Genomic DNA, 16,260 nt, shown 5'->3' on the forward strand with positions numbered 1-16,260 from the left:
GCTCACCCTGACCTCTGACTGGGCATCTGGGACCCCGTCCCCCACCCCCACCGCCTTCACCCCAATAACCACGTGGGCTGCAGACCACGGCCCTCTGGCTGGACGTGCAGCTGTGTTACTTTAGGCGCCACTTTCCACAACAGTCGTAACGTAACCCCAACAGCTCCCTGGTACGCAGTGTTTACCGAGGAAAACTGAGTGATTTTACCCCATTTTGCAAGATGTTTTCTCGAAATAAAACTTAAAGATACAGACACATGTTAACTCACAAGAGCGAAAATACTCTTCGACATGCTTCTGAATCCAGAAGGGTCTTGCAGGAGTCTGATGCAGGAAGGAAAACGGCCGCTTCCCTCCGCCGTCCGCCCCCTCCCCTGCTCCTCGAGGCGCACGGCACACCCCACACGTGGGCTCTGAGCAGTGGTGCCCCGTGCTACTCTCCCCCTGGGTGTCGAGCACAGGCGGGGAGGCCGCAGCAAACGCTCGCCCACTGGGGCGCCCCGTCGGGGTCCGCTGCCCTGGGCCGCCCAGGAGCCGGAACTGGGTGCTGCTGCAGGAAGGGGGAGGCTGTGTGCTGGCCCTTGGAAGGCCCCAGAGAGAGCCCAAGAGCCTCATCCAGTTGGGGGACTCCTCCGGTCTCAGAAGCCGCAGGTGGCATGCAGACAGGTGCGGCCCCACACGCTCAACTTCGTCCAGACGTACGTGATGTGCCCAAATCCAAGCAGGCCGCACCCCCCTTCTCAGGGGCTGCCCCTCCAAGGCACTCTCTCCCCTCGCTCGGCTCTTGATAAACATCAGACTGAAGTCAGGGAAGAGCCACGAAGATAAAAACAGAGGAAGGAAACACATCATTTCAATAAACGTCCCTGTACAGCCCAGTTAACCACGGTTCGCGCCGTGGCCGGGGGCTGGAACCCGGGACGTGGGAGACGGTCTGTCTGACGTGCGGTTCCCACACAACTGGCCGCCACTGTGGCCCAGAACAGCCCGCCAGGCCGCATCTGCATGGCAGATCAAACGGCAGACACGAGCCCCAAACTTGTTGGGCCCCTGGAGCCGGTGACCCACCCGCCACTAAGTTTCACCGGTTCCCGCGAGGCCAGCGACGGCTCCGGAGCTCACAGGTTCCGCCCGACCTCCGTGCACAGAGCCAGTCTCCAGCGCCCTGAACACATGCTTCAAACGCAGACGATCTAGGGGCGCCTGGGTGGCTCAGTCGGTTAAGCGGCCGACTTCGGCTCAGGTCATGATCTCGCGGTCCGTGAGTTCGAGCCCCGCGTCGGGCTCTGTGCTGACAGCTCAGAGCCTGGAGTCTGTTTCGGATTCTGTGTCTCCCTCTCTCTGACCCTCCCCCGTTCATGCTATGTCTCTCTCTGTCTCAAAAAATAAATAAACGTTAAAGAAAAAAAATTCAAATGCAGACGATCTGAAGTCTCCAAGTCTGTCAAAACTAAACCCCAGGCCTCTTCGGAGTGGCCTGGGCCCACGTGGCCTAAGGGGTGAGCGGCCGTTTCCCACAAGAAACTCCTGGCACTTTCTCGTTCCCAAGGTGATGAATTCTCGTCACTGGTTCATCGCCCTCCCCGCGTGGCTCCGTCCCGGGTGCTCCCCGTGGGGGCTCTATTCTGGATGCCGCCGTCACTGGCAATGGTCTGGGGCGCAGTCCACACGCTTCCCCCCCGCCGGCCGCTTCCACGCCGGGGCCCTGTGTCGGCTGGATCTCACGGAGCACCAAACACCCCCCTGCAAGGTGAGGTGCGTTCACGACACGGATCTGGCAATCCAGGAGACCCGGGTGCTCCCCACATTCTCGGGAGGACCCGACCCGGAAGGAACCGCCCGCACCGATGGGGAGGGAACTCCAGATGTGCGGACCAGTGACGACGGACTAGCCGCACACCCGGGGCCACGTCAGGGTGAAAGAAAGGGTCCGATGAAAGGGTCCCGCCATTGAAAGCACACAGGCCATCCTGGGCCGGGCGGGAAGGCTCGGTGAGGGTGTGGGGTCTGAGCAGGCTGACAGATGGGAATGATCTGGAAGGATAAAGCCGAGTGGGAGGGCTTTCAGCGTGAGGGGGGGCGGTCTGCACAAAGGTCCAGAGACAGAAAAGCACAGGGGATATTCCAGGGGCTGCGAGGAGCCGGCCGGGGACACAAAAGGTATTCACTCCGTCTTTTCTGCAGCGTCGCCTAATTAAGCCAAAGGGCAGGGCCCGGGGGGCGGGGGCAGGAGCGGTCACCCACGCAGCTGCCTCTGCACTTCGTCCTGGGGCCCAATTATTCCCTCTGAAGCTGCTCTGAATGGCGACCTCGCCGGGCGAGGCCAGAGGCGAGAGCTCCGAGGAGCCGGGGTCTGGTGGCTTTGCCGCGGCAGGCTGGGCCACCACCGCGAGCCCCGTCCTGTGTTGGCTTCACGTCTGTTTCCTCGGCCTCTGAGGCCCTGTGAGAGCGTCCGAGAGTCTGTCGTCCCCCACACGGGGACAGGTGCTGACCTCTGGAGGAACTCAACACTTCCAATGGCCCTCGTGTGACACCGGTGAGGGTCCGTGACTCCGGAGCGAGGGCTGTGGGGCGGGCTCTGCAGTGGGCAGGAGGTGCTGGCAGGGTCCGGGGCACCGGGCCCTCGGGAGGCTGCCCGCCACACACGGGGGGCCCCGCTCCGCCTTGCTGCCTGGTGTGGAGACCATCTGGGATCTGCAGACGTGGCCCGAAAACCCCTGGGCGCAGAGGCAGGGAGGCCACCGTCCGGAAGCACGGGACCTGAGGCCAGAAGACGACGGCTTCAAGCAGCCGAGAATCTGAGGTTTGGTCCCGGTTTCCCCTCACGTCTCGGTGTCAAAGTTTGGGGCCACTGAACTCAGGGTTTTCGTTCTTCTTGAACGTGGGAGAGGGTGGCAGCACCGAGGAGGGGAGACGGTCCCGAAACACGGAAACAGGGCAGACGTCCCTTCCAACCTGTTATTTGGTGTCATAAACCTGTGTTTTGTTTCCCCTACTCAGGAAATCTTGGTTTCTGGTTAGAGCATAAGATTTTCGGATTTGTGGAAGGTGCGATCCTAGGAATACTCCGTTTTGGTTATTCTTCTGGTTCACCGTCTTCCCAGAGAATGAAAAGAATAAAATGCTATACTTACACAGCAAATCCAAATGTTTAACTTTAATTAGAGAAGTTCAGTCCAGCTACGTTTGGTGCTGACTGCCTGTGCGGGTTTATCACCCAAACTCCTTAAACTGATTTCTGTCGAACGCCACGAGGTCAGTCCACGTTTAAAGCTGTGTTTCGTGTTCACATTCTTCACACCCTGTACGGAATTACACGTGTTAAAACCTTGGCCTGACCGCTAATAGATTCACCTCTGCATCTTCCATTTCCTGTTTTCCGAATACTTGTGTGCAGGGGCACACACACCTACACCCAGATGCTTTTCCCTGGTTGCTTTATTTTCAAAAATTGAAGAAAATTTTTTTAATGTTTATTTTTGAGTGAGCAAGAGAGAGAGAGAGAGAGAGAGAGAGAGAGAGAGAGAGAAAGACAGAGCATGAGCAGGGGAGGGGCAGAGACACAGGGAGACACAGAACCCAAAGCCCGCTCCAGGCTCTGAGCTGTCAGCAGAGAGCCTGACATGGGGCTCAAACCCACGAACTGTGAGATCATGACCTGAGCCGAAGCCGGACGCTCAACCGACTGAGCCACCCAGGTGACCCTATTTTCAAATTTTAAATTAAAAATGTTTTGGGGGCGCCTGGGTGGCTCAGTCGGTTGAGCGTCCGACTTCGGCTCAGGTCATGATCTCACGGCTCGTGAATTCCATTCCCGCATCGGACTCCGTGCTGTTAGCTCAGAGCCTGGAACCTGCTTCAGATTCTGTGTCTCCCCCTCTCTCTCTCTGCCCTTCCTCCATTCATGTTCTCTCTCTCTCTCTCTCTCTCTCTTAAAAATAAACAAACATTAAAAAATGTTTTACATTTTCTTTAAGAAAGGCAGACGGCCAGCAGCATGTTGTTTGGACATGTCTGGAGTCTTGGAACTGCACTGCCCCACGTGCTCCTGTAAATAGACCTTAGAGCTCGTCTGGAGGTCCCCACAGGGGGCACAGCCACTCATGTGCCTTGGACTCTTCATGTGCAGCTTCAGGAGGGACGCACGTGGAATGGTGAGGGAGGAAAGGGACGCCTGCCTCCGCAGCCAGGTCGGCCGGGTCAACCTTGGTGATCCACGGGGTGGCCGATGTCGCGGCCCAAGCGCCCTCATGTCTTTATTTTTTACAACCAAAAATCTTGAGTGAATACTTTTCCCACCAGTCACCTTCCTAACTAGAGACCATTTGTGTGAATATGTCGTCCTTCCTTCCTAACAGAGAAGATTCCATTCTTAATTATCAGCAGTTCTCCCAAAGCAGAGAACCCCGATGGAGACTGAAATATTTTGAGCAATGAAGTTTAAGAATGACTAATTCGATGGAGAAGAGAAACCCAGTTATGTAGCTTTTCCGACGTAAGAGAGAACGTTGTTACCGTTAGCTTCCGTAGGAAATGGCTGTGATGCTGCCCAGACTTCAGCCGGGGTGGGAGGAGGGGAGCAGAGGGGCCTCGGTTGGAGGGGAGTGATGCTAACATAACATGGCGTCCTGCCCCCTGGCAGGACAGGCAGCTGAACCCGCAGGACCCTCGCCTCCGGGGGCTCTGCTGGCCGAGTAGTTTTCCTCTCGTGATCTTGAATGTTCCTCGTTTGACATTTGGAGATGACAGTCATCTGCCTGAGTCTCCTGGGTCTGATCGTGCATCTGCTGTTTGCAAAGCTCTCCCTGCTCGTAAATACACATCCTGTGTGCCTCTGAAGGCTCCAGTTAGCCTTCCCCGCCCCGCCCCCTGTGTAACTTCTTACCTTCCTCGTTGTCGGTGTGTGTGTGTGTGTGTGTGTGTGTGTGTGTGTATAAGAGCCGGGCTTGGCGACTTTTGACAGGCTCATGCACTGCACTGCACCTAATGCCCTCAGTGCGGGGCACACTCCCTAAGGCCACCAAGGGCTTGGTCCCCTCGGGGCCAACACCAGCCTCCCGGTGCGGGCTCCGCTCAGCGCGCACCAGGCCGTTCCCAGGACAGACTTCCCACAGGCGGAGAGCCTGGCTCTGGTGGGAAAACGGCTTCCCAGAGCCGCCCCAGGCCTCTTCCCCCGCATCCACACACACCGTCCCTCCTGGAGGGGAGGCAGGGAGGCATCGGGAGACCAGCCTCTCAGCTCTGGGCCTGCTGCTCTTCATGGTGGGGTCTCTCTCCCGCACCTGCCGTCCGCCTCCCGCACCTGCCCTCCGGAATGCCTTCCCCACCTCCTGCCATTTTGGTCTAGATCTCTGTTAAGTCCATCCTGCACACACCCCTTTCCTCTCGCAAGCTTCTCCTGCTGGCGCCCACCTCACTCAGGGTAGCTCGGCATCCTCTCTGAGGACCTGGAGCGCGCATCTCCGGGCACATGTGGCCCCGCGCACAGCAGACAGCTCCCTGACGGAGGGTCCGCCACGCTGGCGTGTGGGGCGTGAGGCGGCCGGGAGGAGGGCAGTCCCCTTGGACCAGTCCACCCCGCGCTGGCTCATAGCTGAGGGAGGACTTGATCGCTCTCTGGTCCGGGAAGATGAGCGGAGAAGCCCTTCACAGAGGCCAGTGGGACCCTCCCTTCGCACCTGCGCGTCCTCTAACCGACTTCACGGAATGTGCTGAGGCTTACAGAAATCTGCACCTCGCCAGGCGCGCATGCTTTGTTTGCAGATCGGGTGTCTTAGGTTTTGGTTGAGACGATGTGCCCGCTTGGGGCGCCTAGGGGCTCAGCCGGTCGAGCATCGGACTTCGGCTCAGGCCACGATCTTGTGGTTCGTGAGTTCGAGCCCCGCGTTGGGCTCTGTGCTAGCGGCGAGGAACCTGCTTTGGATCCTCTGCCCCCACCCCTGCTTGTGCGCTCTCTCAAAAATAAATAACGTTAAAAAAATAAAAAGAAAAGAAACTGGGCGCACCTGGGTGAATCGGGGCCTGGAGGAGGGGGCAGCCCGTGCACAGGAACGTGTGTGATGAATACACGTCTGGAAAGGGAGGGATGCACCAGAAGCGGGCGGTTCAGCCGGGCCCACGGCCACCAGCAGACCTGTGTCAGCGCCTACGATCACAAAGAGCTTCCCCTCCATGGAACTGAGATGCATTTGTACTTCCGTGACCTTCTCTGACCTTCAACGGCCCAGTGAGGAGCAGACAGCTCCTTCTAGCCCATTCTGTGGGTGAGGTGCCAAGAGGTACGAGGCCAGAGGAATGGAAGTATTGTGGTCTCTATTTTCCGTGTTCAAATATTGGGAAGGAGAGATTTTTAACACCGGGGGTGGGCCGTGAGCCACGGGAGTGGGAGGGCACGCTGCACACAGCTCCCCCCACCCCTCTGGGGCTGCCCTCGACACAGGGAGGCTGGCCTGGCCCCCTGAGGACACACGTGTCCCCAGAGTAAGCTCGTGGGCACTGGCCCTGTCTCCAGCGTGGTCACTAAGGATGACCCCTGCTCTACAGGCCTGAACCTGTGTGGTCTGTCAGCACAGTGACGGGGACACCCCGGGCCCGGCTCGTTCTCTCTCGAGGACATGCTCCCCCATCCGTCCATGCATCCGGCCTTCATGAGCCTGACCTCAGCGTCATGACCTGTGGCCTTGTCACTACGATTGCTTCCTGTGGTTTTAGGACAAACTCCTTGTCTAGGAGAAGTCGGGAACTGAGCAGAGAAGTGAGTTTGACCACTCCTGAAGCCGCCGGGCGCCTCACACCACGAAGAGAGGGGCAGGGGCTCTGGAAGCTTCTGCCCTGTCCTGCGAGCGAGTGCTCCCTGGCCCCAGGACCTACTCCGTGCCGCGGGAGTACTTGCCTGGGGCCTCAGTGCTACAAATCGCCCTCACCTGGCCCTTCCACCACCAGCCACGGGACCTGGGACAGGGCACAGCTCGCCTGACGCTGACTTTCCCGACGTGGCCGCACAGAGTGACCTGGGGGTCCCGTGTGGCTTTCAGAGCACCTCCGTGGGCACTGCCGGGTGACTGGCTGGTGGCCGGTGGCCGACGGGGGATGACCGGGGAGCCTCCCAAGCGCGCAGGGGGCCCCTGCCGTGCGGAAGCACGCTCTCTGACAGGAAGCCACGTTCAAGCAGATCGGAGGTGCCGTTGGCGGCCGCCACCCAGACCGGCCCTCGCTCGGCAGCCACGCAAGGAGCCACGCAAGGACACGCACCCTCCCCTGCAGGCCTCCGAGGCACGCCCTTCCGTGGCGGCCGCGGACGGAACAACGGCACCCAGCAGATCCGCGGTGGCCGGGCGGAACGGGACACGGCAGAGGCGAAGCCAACGCTCCCGCCCCTCCCTCGTCCTTCCTCCCTTAAGAGACAGTTATCCAAGTAACACCCAGATTGACTACCAGGCTACAAGCATGAAAATAAAACACAGCAACACAGTTACGAGAAGAAGCCGTGGAACCCAGGCCCCGGGACCCCCAGCCTCAGCCAGCCCGAGCCTTCGCCTTCCAGCATCTCACTGAGTGGTCTGTTCTTTTCAATTAAGTCTGATCTAATTATCGTTTGATCAAGGGAGGTGGCTTGCTGCGTTAGGACAGCAACATGCCTCACTTTTGTGTTTAGCTGTGTTTTTGGCAATCTTTCCAGCCTTCCGCCTCCTCTAGATTTATTTCCAAATCTCAGGAGCTATTTTTGAGGAAACGCGTTGCACAGAAACTGGAGAATGGGCACGTAGCCGCGGCTTCTGGGAACCGCATGTTTGAAAATTCAAGGCCGAAGAGAAAAACGCACTACAAAGTCACGCCTTACTGAACCACGTTCAGACCCAGAGTGGAAAGTATCTGCAAGATCTAAGCCGAGCTCGTCGGCCCGCGTACTGATCGTTTGAAATCTAGCACACGTACAAGTAGACGCACGTTCTCGAAAGGCTCAGGACGGACAGATTTCTTTGCTCTCGGCAGGGCAGAAGCCTGCGGGTTTTCCTAGGTCTGTGGCATGGCTGTGTCGGGAGGCAGGTGACATTTGGTGCTTTTGGGAAACAATACAGCACCTGCGGTGAAGCCTGGGCCTGTTCCTGGGGCCGGGGAGCACAGCACGCCGGGACAAGGCCTCACCCTCCCACCGCACGAAACGCCAACTCAGTACGTACAGAGCTTCTGGAGAATTCTACCTACAGACACGGGTGCAGATAGCTGCTTCCTGCAAGGGCAAACTTCGCAAAACTCCAATTCTCAGGCTCGACTGATTAGGAGAAATGTGAGGTCTTTAACATGATTTTAGGGAACTCGCCCATTTCTGAAGCAGGATAGATTTCACCTGCTGGGAAGTCGCAAAAAAAAGTTATACTGATGTGAAAAGTTAAACGTAGAGCCAAGAAAAGCCGTGCTAAGAGACATCGTTGACGGAACAGGCGACTTTAGGAGCTCATGGTGGGGACCAGGCAAACGTCAGGGGACTCACTGTTGTCTACCTGAATCGGAAAATGCTTCTCTAGCTGGTGAGTGCCGATTACGAAAGATTAAACCACCGTGGAAAAAGAAAGACCCCCCCCCAATTCAAAGCCCGGGAGAATACACCACAACCCCTCTGTGAGCGCCTGGCTCTCCCTTGTCCAGAGGTGGGAACTTAGGACGCGTCCGGGCCACGGGCCCCTCAGCCTGAGCGGAGGGAGTCCCCCGACAGCAGGGGCCACAACGCACCTCATGTCACACTCCCATAACCACCCGCGAGTGGGATGCGCCCCCGGGGCTGTGTCCGGGCCGCCCACACCCAAGTGCACTCTTGCCCCTGGCTCCAAAGGCCTCCAAGTAACAAGGAAACCTGGGTGTTGTGAAATAAACCATCAAAAGAGGCTTGCGGAAAACTCCGCCGGGGTCCGTGCCCTCGAGTGGGGTGGGAGCGTGGGCCGGTGGGCTGCCGAACTGGCTGCTCCAAGGTGATCAGAGCCTCAGAGAAATGGACGCGACACTCAAAGACGCTCAGAGGGAAAAAGCCGGGGAACGTCTACGTATCACCTAAAGACTTCTCTCTGCACAGTGTTGCCCAAGTGCCTTCCACGGAAACAGGACACCCATGGGAGGAGGGGCCCCAGCGCCGTGGGTGCCACCTCTTTCCATGTGAACCGGGCGCTGCTACCCTGAGTGACCACGTGTCGTGAGTGGGTGCACAGGCATTCCCGCCATGTGTATGTTACATGTTGACGGGCCAACGTGGGGAAAGAAAGAACAAAAGTAAAGAAATTACCTTTCCAGATAACAAAGCACAGACTTAATCCAAACATACTACGGTTTCCGCATCTAGGAGAACAAGTAACATCTACTAAAACAACCGGGAAAAGTTTGGTGACCACTAAAAAAATGACCTTCCCAAACAGATTTCAGTTACTCTGGAAGTTCTTCCAAGTTTGAGGAAATTAAAGTTTGACAGATTGTTTGGTAAGACTGATCTCTTGGTAAGTGTGGAAGCGTGAGAGCCTATCAAGAAATATTTGATTTTCCAATGGGTAAAGCAAACAAAAATCTCACCCACATACACATCTGTAAACTGAGCTTTAAGATGCTGACTCCATCTACGAAATACTTCTATTCCGAGGAAGAAAAGGAAAAATGTTTAAACGTGTCTGCATTAGGATCTAAGAATGCAAAGCACTCACTGTTTGAAACAGTGTGAAGAAAAGCCCACTGATGAGTCAGGAACACTCCACGAACACACTGTAACCCAAAGCCCCGAATCATGAGTTATGAGCGCACAGGTCTCTGCACGGACCGCCAGCAGCCTGGGAGGGCAGACGGCACAACGGTGAGTCGTGAGGGCTCGCGTGGACCACGGCTGCGTGGGGGCCTTCCCGCTCCAGGTGAGCTGTGACGAGGCCACTGCCGTGCCGTGTAACTGGGGACACGTGGATTCTCCTCTCAGGCTCTCCGGGAAGAAGGAATCCCAGTCCAGAGGCCACCAGTGCCTCGGCTGGAGCAGACCCCCCAAACCCCATCCTTCACTGCTGGCCGAAGGCTCCCTGCGTTCTGACGAGGACACTGACTTCGTCCATCGGAAGGGTCACGTCACCCTGTGTTCTGACGAGGACACCGACTCCGTCCGTCGGAAGGGTCATGTCATATTCCAACGCTGATAAAACTTGCTACGTTGCCACCCGCCACTCCTCATTCCCAGGTCAGCCACTTCTAACCTCACGCACACTTTCTTCCGGAAAAATTATAACAATGATTATTTTCATCGTCCCCAAGAGATAAGGTATGATATCAAATCTCTCGGTTTTCCTCGTCCAGTGATGGGACTTAGGGGAGGTTTATCCAAACTTCCCTTCCACTGTAGGGTTAACCGCGTGCAGAAGGCCAACGATGCAAAAATAAAAAAGCATCAAGGCAGCTTTTCCTGAAATCGTTTTATGTTGGCGAGACTTTGGACAACTTCTCAGACAGACGTTTGCGTTCAAAGGGGGTCTCAGGGGTCGCTCTAGAAAACCCAGGTTTAGTGTGGACGCATTAATGAGCTAACTCTTGCCTCCTTTACAAATGTAAACCCCCTCTATTGGTAGCTATGCTTTTAAGAGCTGATGATACATGAGTCAGCTAAATCTAGAGGGAAAAGTCCTGAAACCCCATCCCCGTGTGCTGAGTCCTGCCCTGCTGACCACAAACCACAACAACATAGCTGCTCACACAGCAGCACCTTCCCCCCGGCGAACAGGCCACTTCGGGACGATGTCCACATTTAATCAGAGCCCTTCCCTAAAACGTATACTGGAGCGACAACACAACCAAGCCCATCAGAAAATCTTTACAATCATTTCATTTCCAAATTTCCCTAGATCCCATTTTTAAAGGAAAAGTTTTTTCCCCTTTTTATTAATCTGGATTGAAGAAAAGTACACATTTCATTTATTGTCTGGATTACAGATTCTTATTAAACAAACCAGAGCTCATTATAAAATCAATATCAACTTAACCACCATGTCCCCAGGAGGAACAACAAAAAGGTCACTCCAAGAAATTCAAACAATTTTCCTGCTGGAAGGGCATGATTTTAATTACAGATACTATTAATTAGAGCTGTCACGGGCAAGATTTTTTTTTCTGTTAATTATCGGAAACTCAGTTCTCAGTGTGCAATTTCAGCCTGCGTTTTTGCCAAACTTAGTCATTTCTGCATGCAAGCCCAACCTTTCCATTCTATCAATATTTTATATTTGAATTTCAAAGTGTATCAAAGGATGCCGTGCTTTCTAAAAATCCACCCCTGTGTGATCTCCCGTCTCTTGCACACAGAACAGAACTGGTGTGATAATTTATTTATGTCCCGGCACAGACCTGGCCATCCTACACCGATGGTCTTGCTCAATAGAATTTCTGGATAAATTCTTACTAGTTTATGTGACATTTTTTCCTAGGCTTCTTCTTCAAACGTGGTTTTTCTTTTGCTTTGAAGCAGAGCCGTGTGCTGGGGCTGAAATGTCACCTCCCACACATTTGAAGTTGCCATTTCTTTATAAGAGACGATCACGCTGACCAGCCTTGTGACCTCCTCCAGAAAACCGGAGCGTTTCTCCTCCGTTCAGGGACAACACCAAGAATTTTGAAATGGTGGTGGGGCGGGGGGTGGGGGAGAGGTGGGACGCTATCTCCTGGTCTCTTTTAAGCATAGTGGTTTTAGAAACTCATCCCAGCTCCTTCCATGCGCCAGCGTCAGGGCAGCCCGAGGAGCAAAATCAGGCAGCACAGGCCAGTCCTAGAGGGCACCCAGGGGGCCAGCTTGGGCGGGGGAGGGTGGTTCTAGAAAGAGCAGGAGAGCCCCCCGTCTGACTGTCATGACAGGAGAGTAACATTCACCTTATACACGATTGTAAATAGGATGCGTCGTACAGAAGACAGACATATTCCACGGCACAATCATGTCACTAGACAAAACAAAGCATCTCGTCCAGTGGGAGGGAATCTTCCACAAATACATATCGAATGAATTTTTAAAAGGATGATTAAATGTTTTACCTTCCCAAATGGGAAAACATACTTAGAGTTAAATGCCATTTTACGTTAAAAGGAATCCAACGCCCCAACTAGTTCCTACCGTGGGCTCGTATGCTGTTACAACCGAAGGCACATTTTCATTACAGGACATTACTGAATATGAAGCGTATGCTACGGCACGTCCAAACATTCTGGGAATTTTCTACCAGCCCGTGTGGTCTGAACCTGCCTTCCTGACATTCTCTTTGGCTTCTGACTTGTCTCCAGGTGGGTCTGGGACGTCCCGTGTTACCCGCGGGAGGCCGCCGCCCTGGCTCTCAAGGGGACGTCCTTGGTTTACTTCCCACTTATCGGCATTAGATTTCACTTTATCCAAATAATAGCAGAGGGCAGCAACGGTTCAGGTCAAAGGATCCTTTCATAGGAGACCCCGAGAAGTCGACAATTTAAGAGACGTCTTCAAAAACCCACACAGCCAACGTATCTCGCAACTTTGGCATTTTTTCATTAATAGCGGCCAAACTAAGAAAGATAAAGAAAGATACGTAATTCACGTTTCTTACTTCTTCCACATTTCCATTGAGCAACCTGCTTTCACAGCTAACTGAGACCAGCCGAGAACAGAGTAAGATTAACACGAAGCAGTAAAACCGTGGTTACAAGGGACTTGTGTGAACGCTAGTGAGGAGTTTCCAACCGTCCTCCTAAAAGAACCCAAACTATGGGTAAGAGAGCCGCTGGGCGTGGGGAAGGGCCTCAGGCAGTTAACTGATCTGTGTGTCCAGTGGGTGAATGGAGCCCCTACCTGGTAGGCGGCCGTGGCGTCTGGGCCCGGGTGGTCCCCTGGTCCCGACAGCTTGTCCTGCAGTCTGGCGCGGGAGGTGTGGCGGAGACAGTAGATGACGCCGGAGGCCAGGAGGACCCCCACCATGGCCACCACGGAGACCAGCGTGAGCACAATGAACGGTGTCGAGTCCCCTTGCTTTGCCCGGCGTGGAGGGAGCTTTAGTTTGCTTTTCTGCAGGACAGGAGAGAAGGAGTGTGTTAGTGGCCAGCAAATAGGACCTCCTGGAAACCACCCTTTCCCAGCGGATCCAAAACGTGACAGTGACAGCTCAGCGCAGCGGGCTGTGGGCCCTGCCCCAGCGGGAGGGCCTTCCAGAACAGCACCCCCAAGCAAGGAGGGAAGTTATGTCTAATTCGCATCTTAAGGATCTCAGCGTTTTCAAAAGGAAACTCAGAGGCATCACTTTTATTCTTAAAGCCACCGATTTTCAACACGTAAGGACGTAAACTCTTTGGCCCGCATCCCTTGTCCAGACAAGGGTGAGAGAAATCGTTTATCCAGAGCACGCACCACAAATGTTTCCGGCGGGGGCGGGGGGGGGGGGTTTCCTGGGGCACAGAGACGTCAAACAACCCTACAGCGCACAGCACAAAAGAGGGGCAGGATCTCTGAAAGTTTCACCTCAACCTTCCCGGAGACACAGCAGGGGCGGTGCCTCCGAGGACACTTGGCGAGGCATCCCCACCGACCTGGGACCCTCCGTGCGCGCCCGTGGGACACAGACCCGCCGCCGCGCACCTCACGCTTTTCCTGGGAAGGAGCTGCGGGGCGCTGGGGAGGCCAGGGTCCAGGAGGCCGCCTCCCGGCGGTGTGGAAAATGGGGAGACAAAGCATCAGACTCCCACTGTCTGGGGGGCAGGCTTTGGGCGCATCTCTCCGGAGTCCCCTCCGGGCTCAAGGAGCGTGGTGCTGGCGGGGCAGCCTCGTCCTCAGTCAGGTGCAGTGGCCGCGGTGAGAAGCGGCTCCGGCCAGCACGCCCCCCACCACCACCCGGGCAATGAATGGAAACGCACGCCCCCGCCTCGGTCCCGGTTGCTACAAGATGAGAACAATTAGCAAACTCCTTTCCACCACCTAATTTCGCGTGGTAACAAAATGGATTTTTCCCCATGAATGCCTGGCCGGCCTATTCATTATCTCTCTTCTATTAGTAATTTTCTGCTCCGTATTCAGCCTCCCACCTCCTCATTTCCTCCCGTCTCCGAGTGTACACAGGGCCTCTTATGTCAGGCCGGGCCATTTTTATCTTGTAATCATAAAGGCCACCAAAGCAATTATCGCCGGTCTTGACTGGAAAAGCTGGTCATTAATTAGCCTCCTTTTGCCTTCGGTGCCTCGGATTAGCTGGTGCCGGGACTGAGTTAATGGAAACGCGGGTTAAATGAGAAAAGACGCCGAATTTTCTTGCCTGGACGCCCGGCTCCGAGGAGGACGGCGAGGCTGGCAACCGGCGGGGAGGCCCACGGAGGGTGGGGAGGGCGGGGAGGGGGCCGGGGAGGGGAGAGCGCGCAGGGGGAGGGACCCGGAGGGGCGGGGGCGCAGGAGGGGCGCGCGAGGGGCCGGAGCGGCGGTCCCGCGGTCTCCTCTCCCCCCACCCCCCCCCTCCCCGGCGCGGACCCCTCCCCTCCGTCCCGCTCGCCCCTCCCTCCGCGGCGGCACTGCTGCCTCCGGAAGGCTCTCGCTCCTGGAGCAGCGGACCCACCCCCGCCGCCCGCGCTCCCTCCGCACCCCTGTCCCCGCCCCGCGCGGGGCGAGAGCCGCAGCCTCATAAATAAACCGGAGGACCCCACCCGGCGCGGCGCGGCCCAGCGGGGCGGGAGGGACCGCGACCTCCCCGGCGTGGCGCGCAGGTCAGCGCCCCTGGGCGCCCGCGAGGCTCCGGGCCGGGGTCTCCGTCCCCTGGCTGCGTCCCGCGGCTGGGGCGGCCTCCCCCTCGCGGCGGACCCTCCGCCCCCCGAAAGAGGCCTGGCCCGCACCTCGGTGGGGGGCGTTTCCAGGAGGACCGCTCGCTCCCCCCGCGCCCCCCGCGGGACCGCCTCGCCTCGGCAGACCGAGCCGGGACAACAAAGGAGGCGGCGCGGCCGGAGGAGGGGCGTCCGGCCGTCCCCCCGCCCGGGCCCGGCCCGCCCGGCCTTCACTACGCGTCCCCCAACCCCGCCCTCCGTGCCGGCGACTGTGGGTCCCCGCGTCCCCGCTTAGTCCAAGCTCCAGCGCGGGGGAATCCCGCCCAGGCCTCGGGAGGACCCCTCGCGCCCACGTGGTTGACGGCGCCCGGGAACGGGGACTTCCTGAACCTTCCTGCCTGGCGGCGTGAAGCGCACACGCGTGTGGTGGCCAGCTGGCTCCAGAGGACGCGCCGCGCCTCGAAGTGTGGCGCGCGCGTCGGTGCGCACCAGACGGACGGTCGCACGCGCGCCAGGGGCCAAGGCCCGGACTGTGGGTGCCGGGCGGTCGGGGACGCGAGGTCCCGCTGCGCAGGGCGCTCGCCGGGGAACCGGCGCAGAGGCGGCCCGGTTGTCACTCGGTTCCAGGTGAGAGGCCATGCAGGCAGGCGCGGCGCCCACACGTTCTCCTGGCCCAGGCCTCGGGCGAGGGAGAGGTCGCACCGAAGCTCTTTTCAAGGAGGCAGAGTGGCCCGAACACCGCCGCCCCCGGCCGGCTGGGTTCCTGCCCCAGGAAACCGACGGTCACCGTGACCCACGATGCGCTCGGCACGCGCGGGTAGTGGGACAGTGCCTCTTTCGCGGCGCGCGTGGAGTGGACTCAAAGGTCAAAGAAAAATGTCAAGGAGAGTGACTGCCCCCAGAGCTGAGGTCCCTCCTCTCCGGATCCCGCTCTCCCTCCTCCCAGCTGCCCAGCCCCCGCTGGGTCCCAGGTGCTGCTGGAGGAGAAGGGATGCAGGGGAGGGAAAAGGACGTGACCCGGTGCCCACTGAGTCCCATTTTCTATGGTCTCTTCTGGTTCCAAGCCGCGTTGGAACCTTCTTCCGCGGAGAAGGGCCACCGCGGTCCCAGGCTGGGAGGGAGGCGCCCAGACGTACCTCCCGCAGCCTATCCGCAATCCCAATCCTGCAGCCAGGGGAGGGGTGGGTGAGGCTGAGGACTCCCGAGCATGGGCGTGGGGGAGAAGAGGGTGTGACCCAGAGGAGGACTGCGGTGGTAGGGCCGACGGACCCGCCGCGCTTCTGACGCTGAGGTCGCCGGACCCTAGAGCTGGGCTGGGAACGTCCCTCCAGCCGGCCCGGGGGGGGGGGGGTGTGCATCTCAGCCAGAGCCCGAAAAATCACTCTTCCTCGCTCCCCCCGCCCCCAGTGGTTCCGACCTACCCAGCGCCGGGCGGGAGGGTCGAGCGGGAGGAAAAACTGTTGCTGGCTGCAAGTCAGGTCTTAAGAAACCCGGAAG

General features: G+C 57.6%; 1 protein-coding gene across 5 annotated transcripts in view; it reads right to left on the minus strand.

Moving 5' to 3' along the window:
- Nucleotides 1-16,260, minus strand: part of PTPRN2 (protein tyrosine phosphatase receptor type N2) — an 809,741-nt gene that overhangs the window by 93,528 nt on the left and 699,953 nt on the right. For all 5 annotated transcript variants that reach the window (XM_045496335.1, XM_045496337.1, XM_045496333.1 and 2 more), the window contains one exon: nucleotides 12,818-13,030. In XM_045496335.1, coding sequence (XP_045352291.1) covers nucleotides 12,818-13,030 — 213 coding nt within the window. The remainder of the gene's footprint in view (nucleotides 1-12,817; nucleotides 13,031-16,260) is intronic.

The sequence above is a fragment of the Leopardus geoffroyi genome, chromosome A2 (genome assembly GCF_018350155.1).
Source record: "Leopardus geoffroyi isolate Oge1 chromosome A2, O.geoffroyi_Oge1_pat1.0, whole genome shotgun sequence".
In the NCBI taxonomy this organism is placed as follows: domain Eukaryota; kingdom Metazoa; phylum Chordata; class Mammalia; order Carnivora; family Felidae; genus Leopardus; species Leopardus geoffroyi.